Source organism: Cervus canadensis, chromosome 15 (assembly GCF_019320065.1).
Source record: "Cervus canadensis isolate Bull #8, Minnesota chromosome 15, ASM1932006v1, whole genome shotgun sequence".
Taxonomy (NCBI): Eukaryota; Metazoa; Chordata; class Mammalia; order Artiodactyla; family Cervidae; genus Cervus; species Cervus canadensis.
The window spans coordinates 49497916-49513195 of record NC_057400.1 but is presented as its reverse complement, the minus strand read 5'-3'; the positions used below and the strand labels follow the sequence as shown (position 1 = coordinate 49513195).

General features: G+C 34.7%; 2 protein-coding genes across 12 annotated transcripts in view; one reads left to right on the top strand and one right to left on the bottom strand.

The window, feature by feature from the left end:
- Positions 1–15280, bottom strand: part of PPIG (peptidylprolyl isomerase G) — a 43053-nt gene that overhangs the window by 20208 nt on the left and 7565 nt on the right. For 4 of the 11 annotated variants that reach the window (XM_043487668.1, XM_043487677.1, XM_043487666.1 and 1 more), the window contains exons 2-8: positions 8272–8342; positions 6996–7043; positions 6612–6717; positions 6436–6510; positions 5761–5868; positions 4714–4758; positions 3936–4023 (exon numbers count right to left, since the gene is read on the bottom strand). In XM_043487668.1, coding sequence (XP_043343603.1) covers positions 3936–4023; positions 4714–4758; positions 5761–5868; positions 6436–6510; positions 6612–6672 — 377 coding nt within the window. In that variant the 5' untranslated portion in view covers positions 6673–6717; positions 6996–7043; positions 8272–8342. Of the gene's footprint in view, positions 1–3935; positions 4024–4713; positions 4759–5760; positions 5869–6435; positions 6511–6611; positions 6747–6995; positions 7044–8271; positions 8343–15280 lie in introns of all 11 variants that reach the window. The other 7 variants (XM_043487674.1, XM_043487672.1, XM_043487673.1 and 4 more) reach the window with 3 other exon arrangements.
- On the top strand, positions 1047–1481 carry LOC122453615 (cytochrome c). Its single transcript, XM_043487681.1, has one exon. The coding sequence runs from the start codon at positions 1111–1113 to the stop codon at positions 1426–1428; it is 318 nt and encodes a 105-aa protein (XP_043343616.1). The 5' UTR covers positions 1047–1110; the 3' UTR covers positions 1429–1481.

The window sequence follows — 15280 nt, the reverse complement described above, 5'->3', positions numbered from 1 at the left end:
GTAATCACCTCAACTTGATAAAAGCACCTAGAAATGTAAAAACCTAGGTGTACACTATATATGTATTTGTGTTACATTCACTATATACAATTTGCATCAAGATATAGTAAATCCTCATTTCACAGATTTCATATTTGCCCACGGGCTTGCTCACTATAATTTATTTGTAACCCCTAAATCAACACTTGCAGTGCTTCACAGTCATTCTCAGATTGGTGAAAAAGTGATGAGAATAGCAAAACTAGAACAAACAATGCTAGAAGCTAGCATTATTTGTATAAAGCTGGTAGGAATGCGAAATGATGTAGCTGTTCTGGAAAAGTTTGATGGTTCTTCAAAGAGCGAACCATACAATTACCATATAATCCAGCAATTCTACTCCTAGGTATATATCCAAAAGAACTGAAATCAGAGACTCAAACAAATATATATGTGTGCCAATGTTCAGTGTAACATTACTCACAACAGACAAAAAGTGGAAACAACCCAAATGTCCCCTAACAAATAAACATGGATAAACAAAACGTGGTCTGTATACACACTGGAAAGATAGTCAACCACAAAAAAGAATGAAGCTCTGGTACATGCTATAAAACACGGATAAACCCTCAAAAGATGCTAAGTGAAATATGTTAGACACAAAAGGACAAATATTGTATGATTCCACTCATACATATAGACCAGGCAAATTCTCCGAGACAGAAAATAGAATAAAGGTTATCAAGCGGCTGAGTGGAAGGGGAAATGGCTACTCTATGGAATGATGAAATAGTGTTGGAGATAGTGGTGGTAGCTGCACAATTCTGTGAATATAAATAATATCACTGACTCAGTTACAAATGGTTAAAACAGCAAATTTTTTATGTTACCACAATATTTTTTTTAAAAAATTAAAAAACTGAAGTTGTTTCCTTAAAAAAAATAAAAAGAACAAAGAACAAAGAAGTAAAGATGAGTTAACCAGAATTGGAAAGGAGTCAGGAGAAACCAACACTAGGAAGATTCTGAGAATATACATGTGAATTTAACATAGGGGTTTTGGAGAAAGCGGGGCGTTCGGCTTGCGAGCGGGAACTTCTCGGTCGCGCCCAGAGAAAGAACGATTTAAAAATGGGTGATGTTGAGAAGGGCAAGAAGATTTTTGTTCAGAAGTGTGCCCAGTGCCATACTGTGGAAAAGGGAGGCAAGCACAAGACTGGGCCAAACCTCCATGGTCTGTTTGGACGAAAGACGGGTCAGGCTGCTGGATTCTCTTACACAGATGCCAACAAGAACAAAGGTATCACCTGGGGAGAGGAGACGCTGATGGAGTACTTGGAGAATCCCAAGAAGTACATCCCTGGAACAAAGATGATCTTTGCTGGCATTAAGAAGAAGGGAGAGAGGGAGGACTTGATAGCTTATCTCAAAAAAGCTACCAATGAGTAATAGTTGGCCACTGCCTTATTTATTATGAAACAGAAGTGTCTCATGACTTTTTATGCCACATTTAAACTGATCTCACACACTAGAATTCAGATCATGAACGGCTGATGGAATAATTCTGTTGGACAGTCCTGATTTAAATAAGATTGGTTTGTGGCTAAACAAATATGGTCAGCTTTTTTAATTTTGATAGTAATTCCAGTTCAACAAGTACTATCACTTTTCCCATTCTAAAGAGATGATTGAACTTGAATAAGGAATATTAAACTTCTTAGGGAGATGGTGCATTCCTTCTCAAACCCTATAAGAGATTGGTTTTATATTTAGATTTCTATAACTGGTTATATTAATATATTTAAATACTGAAAAGGTCCCTTCACTGTCTCATAGAACAGAGGAGGATTCAGATGTGTTTGAAGTTGTGTTCATTAGCCTGTTAAGGCAAGAATTGAAAATACACTGACAAATTCCACTTTATCTTTTTGGTTTTATAAACTACGCCAATTTAATTAAAATTCTCTATCTAAAATTTAGCCTTTTACTTAATGAAAGGCATTTTAGTGTGGTTTATGTATAGCATCAAATAAAGAGTATTTAGCACCTCAAAAAAAAAAAAAACAAAACATAGGGGTTTTGGTTAGCACAGGAAGGATTTTATTTTAAAAAGGGAAAATAAATGGTAATAGTGTTGCTGAGGATCTGGTAAAATTAGCACTTCCTTTTGGAAGTCAATGCAGCAATATATATGTAAAGCCTTAAACATATATAAATACTTGACTAAGTAAACTTCCAGTCACTTGCATAGAAGAATTTAAAAATGCATCAAACAATAGGCACAACAGTGTTCACTGGAGCAGTTTGAAAACAAGAAGCAACCAAATGTTCAAAACTGAGATTAAATAATTAAAACCATAGTACATTCAAACAATGGATTAACATGTACTATTAAAATGTTACTAATTCATATTTAGTAACACACAACCAGATTTATATTATATCCAAAAGTTGATTACAGAGTATATGCAACTCTATATTTTTATTCCATGAAAAGATGCTCTTGGGGAGAGGATTGTTTTTCTTCTTTTTTTTTTTTTGTTTTTCTTCTTCTTATCTGTGTATTCTAACCAATGCAATATAAGTTGTTTCTGTTTAAAAAATCAGGAACATCCATACATAGGTAATTGGCTGAATAAATTACAGTATACACACACACAATAGAGTACTATGCATTTGTGAAAAAAATGAAAAAGATTTCTATGAACTGATATGAAATGATTTCTAGGATGCATCATTAAGTGAAGACAGAAAAACATTATGTACAGTATGCTATCTATTATATAAGAAAAAATGGAAAATAAGAAAAAAGTGTATATCTGTGCTTATGTTTGTAAAAAGAAATACAGAAAAATAAGCCAGAAACTAATGAGGTTGGTTAATAATATGGACAGGTGGTGTAAAAAGGGGTGAAAAAATGGGGGAATGGAAATGGAGTGAAGAGTTAGGTGGGAGTGATAATTCAATGGTATTCTCTCTGCTTTGACTCTTCAAATCATGTTAATGTTTTAAAAGCTTAAAAAAAAAAGGACAAAAAACAAATCAATCTGGCAGGAAAAACAAATGAAATATAATCAGAAACAAATGAATATAACATATTTTGAGTCATAAAACCATACAAAATTTATACTAAAAAGTACTAACAGAAGTCGCTTTTAAATGCAATAACTACATACCCTCACTCTAAAAACAAAAACTGCTAAAAACAGTGAACTCTCGATAGTACGTTACTTTTCCCAGTGTTATAGGGTGGCAATTTTTAAATCTAGGATTCAACAAATGGGTAGAAATTTTTTAACATAATGGAAGAGAGATTTCTCATGGTTGAAGAAGGGAGTTACAAATATGAAATAGAAAACACATAAATAATCCATATGGTGCTGACAGATTAAATTCTTCTGAGACCAAAAGAGTTTATGTTACTGAAGAGAAGAGCAAATTTTTACCCATGGAACATGATAAAAAAACATGAATTGCTGACATGAGCCCTGGTAACAATTTTTTCATTGTCAGAATTGGAAAACATTAGTAGTATTGACTTTGGATTACAAATAAACCTAGTGAGTTAGCAAATTCACAAATAAAGAATCTTTGAAAAATGAGGAACAACCCGTATTTTTACTCTTTTCTAATTAAGTAATTTATAAAGAGATGCTCACTGCAAATATTCTGTTCCTTAATTTATCCTCCATAGATAATTTTTTCCTGGATCAATTACTACTAAGATGATTGGAAACTCTTCAAGCTGGCTCCTGTGTCCTCTTGACAAAAGTTTTCATCATTTGAAAACTTTAGCAGCAAAAGGGGAGGTCAGCTGTATTGCTAAATTCTTTGTTCTTCCACCTTTAAAAATTCTCCCCCTTATAGGTCCCTCTCTTATCAGTGATCAGTAGCAGGAATCCAGAAAAATGACACACCAAAAAAGGGATATTTTAAGTCAGATCATGAATTCTTACATGAAGAACTGTGAGCCATTTGTATCCTTCCCTCTGTTGGCCATTGACAAGAGAAACTCTTTATTGTGTTTAACAGCAAAACTCTCATCTGTAGAGAAGCAAAGTTTCAGTTACATTATAGGCATAATTTCCCCCTCAAAATTCCTTTTCACTCCTCTATATATCTTGGGTTCCTATCATGTGATCTTTAGCACCAAGCAAAATTTAGATTAAAAAGTCAGGGTAAGAGAAATCTAATATCAACCAATTCCCTCCCCTATCTTTTCATATTAAAATATTTTTAATTTTCAATCATCTGCTATAAAATCCAAATACTATATCAATCTCTCTTCAATATTATTTTTAGCACACAGAGGCACTCATTAACTTAATTTCTGCTATTGATAGAGAAAACAGCTTATTGCAAAGAAAGCAGATTGTCTTCCAATCCTGTATTAGAACAAGAAAAAAGCAGGTAGAACGTGAAATTTCACTGACTCCCCAAAGTTAAAGATGGGTAATATGAAATTAATTCTACAACCACATGTTTAGAGTCTTTCAAAAGATCTTCACATTAACAGAAATTCCACAGAGAAAACTTAAATTTTGGGGAAACATTACAGCCAAATTTAGAATATCAAAGATTTTTAAAAAATCTTCATAGAAAAATGGACACACAAAAATGTTGGTATTATCACTAAGAAATACAGCTGAATCTCTCTTTTAGTAAAGATTAAGATCAAGCCTTTAATTTAAAAGTAAACATTAAAATGTTTAATTTAAACATAAACATTTTTACCTTCAAAAAATCCTCCATAAATGGATTCTCCTCCTCGTCCATTTCCTAAGAATGAAAAGCATGGACTCTTAGAACTGTTAGGTCAGTAATTTCCTTGAAGCATTCCTAAATAAAATGCTTCTTACAAAGTAGGTACCTCAATGACTTTATACCAACAATACTCAAAGGTTCACAGCAAATCATAAAAGATACTACTGACAGGATCCCAAATTACCTTTTCTCTTCTCTGATACAACAATATGAGTGTGACAAAGCCTATTAATAACTGTAGAAAAAAGACTGTTCAGATTCTAATGATTGTGTAGGTCCTTTAACAGAAATTACTAGTAGCTTTCAAAGTGTTTTTACAAAAAGAAAGGAGGTAAAAACTACACTGTAGTAAAAGATAACTGGATGTGACAAAATCAAACATGAACACAGACAGGCTACTAGGAGATATATAGTGGGTTTGTTGTTGTTGTTGTTTAGTTGCTAAGTCGTGTCTGACTCTTGTGTGACCCCATGGACTGTAGTTTGCCAGGCTCCTCTGGCCATGGGATTCTCCAGGCAAGAATAGTGGAGTGGGGTGCCACTTCCTTCTCCAGGGGATCTTCTTGACCTAGAATAGGACCTGCATCCCCCTCTTTGGCAGGTGCTTCTTTACCACTGAGCCACCAGGGAAGCCAATGTTTTTTTATCCAAAAGCAAATTTCTGAAATTAATTCATGCACCAAAGATGAAATTTTTCCTGTGTGTTTCCTCCTTTATGTCTATTTCTATGAGTTGTTCTAATTTTTATTTTTGGCCATGCCAGGCAGCTTGCAGAATCTCAGTTCCCCAACCAGGAATTGAACCCGGGCCCTCAGCAGTGAAAGCTCCATATCCCAACCACTGGACCACCAAGGAATTTCCAGTACTTTTTTTTGACCAAAAGATTAAGTGGGCTCAGAAGAAAATTGGACCAGTACTTCCAGAGACTTGTCTAACTTTCAGATCCATGTACATAAAAGAATATAAATTTATAAACAAAGAATATTTGATTTTGTTTTTTAAGAATTGAAGTCTTACCTTCACTGAAGTCACCACCTTGAACCATAAAATCTTTAACAACTCGATGAAAGAGACAACTTTTATAATGTAATGGCTTCTGAGTTGATTTCCCTGTCCCCTTTTCACCTAAAGAGAAGAAAAATCAGTATGTCATTAAGTAGAAAAGAAATTAAGGAAATAGTATTAAAGCAATATTAATGATGAAATCACAGGAAAAAATTTTTTCCACACTTCTTTAATTTTGTATCTATATGAGATGATGAATGTTAACTAAATTTATTGTGATAACCACTTTATGATGTATGTAAATCAAACCATTATGCTGCACTCCTGAACTCATACAGTGATATATACCAATTACATCTCAACAAAACTGAAAGAAAAATTTAAATAAAAAGAATAAATAAAAAATTATTTCTCTTGATCTATAAAGACTTCTCTAAGCTACAGAATTTTCACTCCTCTCAGGAATTCTTTTAAAAATTCATTTAAGAAGCACCCATGCTTTTCTAATGAGTGGAAAAATCAATCTCTGATATAATCTCTGTTACAATCCTTAGACAATTAATATGTCTAAGAATTACTTTCATGTCTAGTCAATGTTGCATAATCAGCATGCTGAGAAAGAATGCAAGAAAAAATCTAAAATGTGTTAAATTTAAACTATTAGGGTGAGTGAAAATGTCAACAAACCTGTACAAAGACATCGAAAGTTCTCACATGTTTTGGGGCACACATCAGAAAATAATTCAAAGACAACTCTTCCAGCTGAAAAAGAAGGTAGCTGGTTTATATTTCTTCATGTAAAGATAATTTAAAATATTAAATATTCATATATAAATGTTAAATAGGGACATTAATTTCCTTACCAGGTTGATTATTAATGGCGATGTCAAAAAAACATCTAGGACGCTGAACCTTTATTCCCATGGCGTCAATACTTCAATCTGAGTAAAACAGTTTCAGGCAAACACACTAAAACAGCAAAGATTTTTCATAAATTTCTGAAGAGAAAACAAAACAAAACTCTGTGGAACATAACAAGAAATGTAGTCTGATTTTAATATTTACTTCCATGACATAAATTACATGATTATTTTCTTTGAAAGATTAGACCGTATCTTATAGAAAAGACATAAAAGGTTTAGTCATTATATAATACAACTGCTATTTTAAAAACCAAATATAGACTGTCACCTCAAACAGAAAATTGTATTAAGTCTGTATGATTTAGTGAACTAGAGACAGGTTACCTTTAAATAGGGAAAAATCAAGGACAAACTGATCCAATCTTTTTGCTCCTAGAAAACAAAAATAAATTTTGATTAAAATAGTGGAGTTTTAAAAAGAAAAATATTTAAATTCCTAAAAATAATTCAAGGAAAAAAGAAAGTGAGCTACTTTAACAATAGTTATATATATGGTAGATTAACATTATGAGTAAAAATACATTACACTTTACATATGAAATTATTTTTTGATCATTAACAACAGCCTATACTGATCTATCTAATGTAGATAAAAACATCAATAAGTGAGATACTCTATGTAAGTTTTATCTACAGAGCAGATAGCTACTAGATAAGACATTGTTTTCATAAGCATTTAAGTACTTCCTCCAAATTGTAATACCTGGTGGAGAATGACAGGGTAAAATGAAAAGCAAAAGAAACAAAGGTACTTAGTGTAAACAGCATTCAAAACAATGAACTATAAAAATCTGTTCATCTGTTCAAAACAGAGACTAACTGAAATGTTTATGTTTTTGCGAAAATTATGTCTTAAGCTAGTAGCTCAGTAATCTCAGTAAGCAATGAAAGATATTTTAAATCTAGTGAAATTTTTATAGATTCATAGAGTTATAGGAAATAATACACAGGGATACATGTTTCCCCCACGGTAACATTTTACAAAACTAAAGTATAATAGCACAGCTGTAGGGTAAAAAGCATAACAATGCTGACACGATCCACATTTCCCCAGTTCTACCCGGACTCATTTGTGTGTATTTATTTAGTTTTACAAAATTTTATTAAACATATAGGTACATATTATCTACCACCATTCCTTATCAATTTTACACACACCACAACCACAGGTAAGAACAGTCAACAACAAAAGCATGGAAGACTTTGCGCAAATCACCAACAATTTGAAAAATACAAATCCAATGTATTTATTCATTATTGAATGGAAGGGGGGGGTACAAACTACTTTTTCTGCAATCTCCTCCATTTTTTATTTCTAAAAGATACAATATATATACTAACTAAATAAACTAAAATTTGTTTCATATGAAACAAAAAGAGGCCTTTCAATCCTCCAGGAAGATTACAGACACAGACTTCTTGAAAACAATAAAACAAAACAAAACTTATTAATTTTAATAGCTTGCTAAGTTTGTTGCATTTTATTTGTATAAAATTTCAATGGATGCACATCTGAAGTTGAGAATACACTGGATCCATAAATCTGAGGAAACTATCTTATCTTAAAGAAAAATATTAAATTATTATTGATACTTAGTACCTGATTATCTTTTATCTTTTTTTTTTTATCTTTTATCTTCTAAATAGCTTGTGCAGGCCTTCTTAAATTCTCTACATTTGGAGACAGAAAAAAAAAAGAGGAAATTTAGAGATTTAATTATTTCCCTCCACAAAAAACTTCTAAAGTTAGCTGTTTAGCCACAATTATCCCAAAGATTTCCATTCTCAGAAAAGGAGTATAGTATAGATAGCACTGCCCAAAACACACCAAATTGTTTACAATTACAGTTGATTTCCTATTTACCGTGTTCTTAAAAACTCCTAAACCGAAAAACAGGTAAATGTTATGAAAGCTTAGAAAGTAATTCCTAATACCCTTAACCTTTTAGACAAAATATTTGATTTTCCAAGTGTCTCAATTCTAAGGCATATTGTAAACAATCCTATAATTCTGAGACTTTGAAATTGCAATAAATGCTATCACTAATTTATGGAGTTAGAAGTATAAGTGGAAGCTACCAGGATAGCAGTTTGCTCTGGTTTTTTTTTTTTTTTTTGCTGTTGTTTAAGTGCTGCTTACATGAGTAAGTTTACTTTGAGAAAACATTAAACTCCACTTAGAATATGTGTAGTCTCTGGTATGTTATGTTACCCTAAATTTACCTTGTTAAAACAAAGTAAAACTTTGTTAAAACTTTATCTAAAACAAAATTCTTGGGGCTCCTGGTGTCTCCTCCAAGGCAGGAGACACGGGTTCGATCCCCAATCCAGAAAGATCCTACCCGCTGCAGAGCACTAGGCCGTGCACCACAACTACTGAGCCCGCGCTCTAGAGCCCGGGAGCTGCGACTGCCCAGCTCGCGCGCCCTGGAGCCAGCGTCCACAGGAAGAACAGCCACTGCAAGAAGCCCACGCACCACAACCAAGAGCAGCCCCGCATTTGCCACGACCAGAGAAACGCCGAGCAGCAAGGAAGACCCAGCACAGCCAAAAATAGATAAATACATATCATTTTAAAAATAAAACTCTTATTTCTCTACCCCTGACTCTCTCAAAACAGTAAACACCACTGTCCAACGCAGCTGCTACCAGTGAAGAAAACATACATTTTATTGAACTCAATATGTCCAAAATATTATTTCAGCATATAATCAACATAACATGCTATTAATGATAATTCACATTCTCTTTCTGTTACTATCCTGTGCTAAGTTGATTCAGTCATATCTGACTCTGTGCAACCCCTATGAACTGTGTAGCCTGCCAGGCTCCTCTGTCCATGGGATTTTCCAGGCAAGAATAATGGAATGATTTGCCATGTTACCAAGTCTTACAAGTCGTGGAAATCAAGCGGGTTTTTTTTTTTTTGCCTTACTGTGAGGCCCTGTGGGATCTTTGCTCCTTGACCAGGAGTCAAACCTGGGCCACTGCAGCAGAAGAGTCAGGTTCTAAACACTGGACTGCCAGGGAATTTCCAGAAATCAGTGTTTATGCCACATTTCAAATGTTCTATAACCACATGTGGCTGGTGGCTCTTGTACTGGACAGCATGGTCCTAAACACTTCAGCTCACGTTGATCTCTACAACTTTATGGGACATTCCCAAGCTGGCTGCAGCCACACTAGAGAGCCTGCTGCTCTTCAAAAGCGTGTGCGTGCACGCTCAGTCATGCTCTTTGCAATCCCGTGGACAGTAGCCCACCAGGCTCCTGTCCATGGGATCTCCCAGGCAAGAATACTGGCCACTCCAGTAGCCATTCCCTTCTCCACGGGATCTTCCCAGCCTAGGGATCGAATCCACATCTCCTGAATCGGCAGGTGGAATCTTTACCACTGCACCACCTGGGAAGCCAAAACAGCCATGGCCTATCCTTTGTCAAGTCTTTTACATTTACTATGCCCTCTGAGGAATGGTCTTACCCCAGATCTTCACATGGTTCATGTCTCCACTTAAGTTAGTGTTCAAGTATCACCCTCTCATGGAAATAATTCTTTGCCAGTACATTCACAGAAGCAGGCCCTAATCCTCCAGCACTTTATATTCCCTTATTCTGCTCTACTTTTCTTCCCAGCATTTATTGCTACTTGATATTTTAAGTTTTTATATATTTTCCTCTTACTAAATTATAAGCTTCATGATGTGAGAGACCTTTTCAGTTTTGCTCCCCTCTTGATTCTGAAGTAACTCAAACAGTACTTGATTATGGCAGGAAATCAATATTTAATAAATCAATAAACATACAAGGAAGAATAGGCATGTGTGAGAATGCTTTTCTGCAACAATGCAATAACAATAATTAAAAGCAAACACCCAAAATGTCCCCAAATGAGATAACATCTGAGTAAATTGTGGTATATACATGCTATTTAATACTATAAAACAGTTTAAAAAGTCTTTACACACACTATCCAAAACACCTGTTTAGGTGAAAAGAAAAAACAAAGCTGCATTCAAGTATTTTTTTTAATACCCTAAAATAATATTCTGCTTCCACAGAAAGGTCTTGAGATAAATACCAAAACTTCAAACAGTAAGTACTCTGCTGGGGTACAGGAGTAAGGATGGAAGTCAATGAGGGTCTTTTAACTATAATGTTTGATTTTTTTGCAACAAGAATATGTTCACATATTAGTTTCCAATTTAAAGAAAGACATGTCTTCAAAGTAAAACAGAAGAAAATATGTGAAAATATTTAGAGCCTATTTCTAAGTGAAAGAGTCATAGACGATTTTTGTTTTAATTTTCTCATTTTCCAAGTTTTCTATGACAAATTCAGACCTGTAAAAGTAACTCTTCAAAAGAGCATTCAAGACTTAAGAGTCCTTTGGACTGCAAGGATATCAAACCAGTTAATCCTAAAGGAAATCAACCCTGAATATTCATTGGAAGGGCTGTTGCTCAAGCTGAAGCTCCAATACTTTGGCCACCTGATGTGAAGAGCTGACTCACTGTAAAAGATCTGACTCTGGGAAAAACTGAAGGCAAAAGGAGAAGGAGCTGGGCAGAAGATGAGACAATTAGATAGCATTACCAACTCAGTGGACATGAACTTGAGCAAACTCTAGGAGACAGTGGAGGATAGGGCAGCCTGGGGTGCTGTAGTCCTTGGGACTGCACCACTTAGTGACTGAACAACAAATAGTAAAGAAATAAATGACGGAGACAGACAGATTTGATCTTATGAAAAAATGTATTATTTCTATTTTCCAAAGGGAAATTAGAAAGTAAAAAATTGGGGGAAATATTTCCAAACATGATGTGCAAGTTTCCTTCCTGTAAAACACTGGCAAGGCCCATCTTACTCACTGTAGAACATGAAGCACCTTTGGTCCTGATTGGTAAATATCAGTGCCTGTGACAACCAAAAGAAGCCTTCTTCCCTCTTCCCTCCATGAGGACCGCAGGGTCCATGCAGGAAACAATTAAAAGCACAAAGGCTACCCAAGGGAATATAAACAAACAATTCATAAAAAAATGAAATCAAAATATAAACAGCGTGAAAACTTTTGCTAAGCAACTTGGCACTGTAGACCAAGAATATATTCATAATCATTCTAACCTTTAACACTTTAGTAATTCAAACTCTTCAAATGTCTCTAAAGGCAACCATTTAAAATAAAATCTTCTTTAAGGCTTTTTAAATTTTTAAAATAGTAATTAGGAACAACCTAACAGTTCACACAGCCTAAAAAATTAAAAAAAAAAAAAAAATGGACAGAAGACCTAAATAGACATTTCTCCAAAGAAGACATACAGATGTTCCAAAACACACATGAAAAGGTGCTGAATATCACTAATTATTAAAAGAACTGCAACTCCAAACTACAACGAGGTATCACCTCACACCAGTCAGAATGACCATAATAAAAAAATCAGGGCTTCCCTGGTGGCTCAGTAGTAAAGAATCTGCCTGCCAATGCAGGAGACATGCATTCAACCCCTGATCTGGGAAAATCCTACCTCCCTTGGAGCAATTAAGCCCAAGTGCCCCAGCTACTGAGAATATGCTCTAGAGCCCAGGAGCTGCAACAAGAGAAGCCACTGCAATGAGAAGCCAGTGCATCACAGACCCAGCAGAGCCAAAAATAAATAAAATTATTTTGAAAAAATTTACAAACAACAAATGCTGGAGAGGCTGACAAGAGAACCTTCTTACACTGTTGATGAGAATGTAAACTGGTGCAGCCACTATGGAAAATAGTATAGAGGTTCCTTAAAAAAACTAAAAACTGAGTTACCATATGATCCAGCAATCCCACTCCCAGGCATAAAATCAGAGAAAAACACGGTTCAAAAAGATACATGCTCATTTCAGCAGTGTTTCCAACAGCCAAGACATGGAAGCAACCTAAATGTTGGTCGATAGATGAAGATAAAGAAGATGTGGTATATATACAAGATAGAATATTACTCAGTCATAAAAAGAATTAAATGCCAAGTGCTGCCACATGGACGGACTTAGAGATTATCATATTAACTGAAGTAAGTCAGAGAAAGACAAATATCATGGCATCACTTAAAATGATACAAATGAACTTATTTACAAAACAGAAATAAACTCATAGACACAGAAAATAAACTTATGGTTACTAAAGGGGATGGGGCGGGAGGGAGTTAGAAGTTGGAGATTATAGACACATAGACATACTACTGTATATATAACAGCTAAACGACAAGGACCTACTGTATAGCACAGGGAACTATATTCAGTATCTTGTAATAATCTATAATGGAAAAGAATCTGAAAAAGAATACACACACACACACAACTGAATCAATTTGCTGTACACTTGCAACTAGCACAACATTGTAAATTAACTATACTTCTATAAAAAATAAACAAAAAAACAACCTAAATGTCTAACATAACAAGTAAATTAAGAAATATTCATATGATGGACTGCTACGCTGCTTATGAAAATATAATTTTTAACATAACATGGAAAAAATGTTTAAGTGTAAAAATAGCAAAATTATGTAGTTAAAAGGATTTTAAGGGTAAAAAAATTCATATACACTGTCACTGTAGTGCTTTTTATAATAGTAAAAATATAAATTGTATAGTAATAGAAATTGGTTAAATAAATGATATCATCGTGAAATGGATAGTATTCATCTAGCCACTGGAAATCATATTCTTATATGTTAAAATAAGAGGTAACATTTTCACCAACTGGATTGAAGGAAATAAAAAATACTGACCTCATACACTACTGACGCTAGCAAAGGGGTAAATTTGATAATCCTTTGCCAACGTGACAACACACATTACAAATGCATTAATGACCTTTTGACTCAATAACCCTATTCCGAGGAATTTATACATCATTCGTGAAATAAGGTAAGTACAGGGTCATACAAGGCACCATCATTTGTAATAGTTAAAAGGCTATAAACCTAACTGTACATAGGGGAGGAAGAGGTTACATAAATCATATGACCTCCATACAAGTTACTGGCTATAAAAAGGAATGAGGAAGCTGGTTATCTGCTATCTCCCAGCCCTTTTAAGTGAAAAAAAAAAAGAAAACAAAAAACCCCAAAACAACAACAACAACAAACTACAGAAACGTATATGGTATATTTTCTTCGTATTTTTTCAAAAGAACTTTTAAAAAATGTGTTTTGTCTAACATAGACGCATCTGGTGGGAGAGGAAATGGGTAGCTGGGGAAGATGGGTAAGATTTTTTTTACTGTATAACTTTTCAATTTTATGACTTTTCAGCTTTTTAAAAAATCTTTAACTTTTTTTTTAAACTTTTAAACTTTTTCAACTTTATGCCACTACTGATACTAAAGCACACTAATACTACCATTAAAAGTTCTTTAAAAGTAACTTTTAAAAATAAAAGTTATTTAAAAATACTGAAAAAGAAAAATTATCAAAGACCATTCAAGGATAAGAAGATATTCATAATATACGACATTGTTAACACAGTTAGCACTGCTGTATGGTATATTTGAAAGCTGCTAAGAGAATAAAAGTCTAAAAGTTCTCATCACAAGGAAAAAGCAACATTTTTTCCCTTGTATCTGTATGACATGGTGGATGTTAAACTGAACTTATTGTGGCAATCATTCTTCAATGTGTAAGTCAACTCATTATGCTATGCACTTTAAACTTTGACAGTGCTATACCTCAATAAAACTAAAAGGAAAAATAGGATTTACATCAAAATATTAATGAATCATGAATTATGCAGCATTACTTACAGTAGCCAAGACATGGAAACAACGTAAGTGTCCCCTGATAAGTGGATAAAGAAAATGTGTCACACAGACACACTGAGGAATATTATTTAGTCACAAAAAAGGAAGAAAATCCTTCCACTTGTGACAGCATGGATGGGCCTCAGGGGCATTGTGTTAAGTGAAAAGAGTCAGGCAGAGAAAAACACTACAATCTCATACATGGAATCATAAAACAAAACAAAACAAAAAAACCCAAATCTGAACTTATAAAGTCCCAAGAAAATAGTGTGCATGTGTGCATGCTAAGTCTCTTCAGCTGGTCTGACTCTTTGCGACCCTATGGACGGTAGCCCACCAGGCTCCTCTGTCCAGGGGGTTCTCCAGGCAAGAATACTGGAGTGGGCTGCCATTCCCTCCTCCAGGGGATCTTCCCGACCCAGGGATCAAACCCGTGTCTCTTACATCTCCTGCACTGCACAACTAGTGCCGCCTGGGAAGCCCCGAGAACACAGCGCACAGCGTGTGCTCTGTACTGGAAAGCTGCTAAACAGAAGACCGTGTCACAGGGAAAAACAATTTATATGTGAGGTGAACGGTAACTAGACTTACTACAGTGATCATTTTGCAATATATACACACAGTCACATACACATGGGCTTCCCTCATAGCTCAGTAGGTAAAGATCTGCCTGCAATGCAAGAGACCAGGGTTTGATCTCTGGGTCAGGAAGATCCCCTGAAGAAGGGAATGGCTACCCACTCCAGTATTCTTGCCTGGAGAATCCCACTGACAGAGGAGCCTAGCAGGCTACAGTTCATGGCGTCACAAGAGTTGGACATGACTAAGAGACTAAA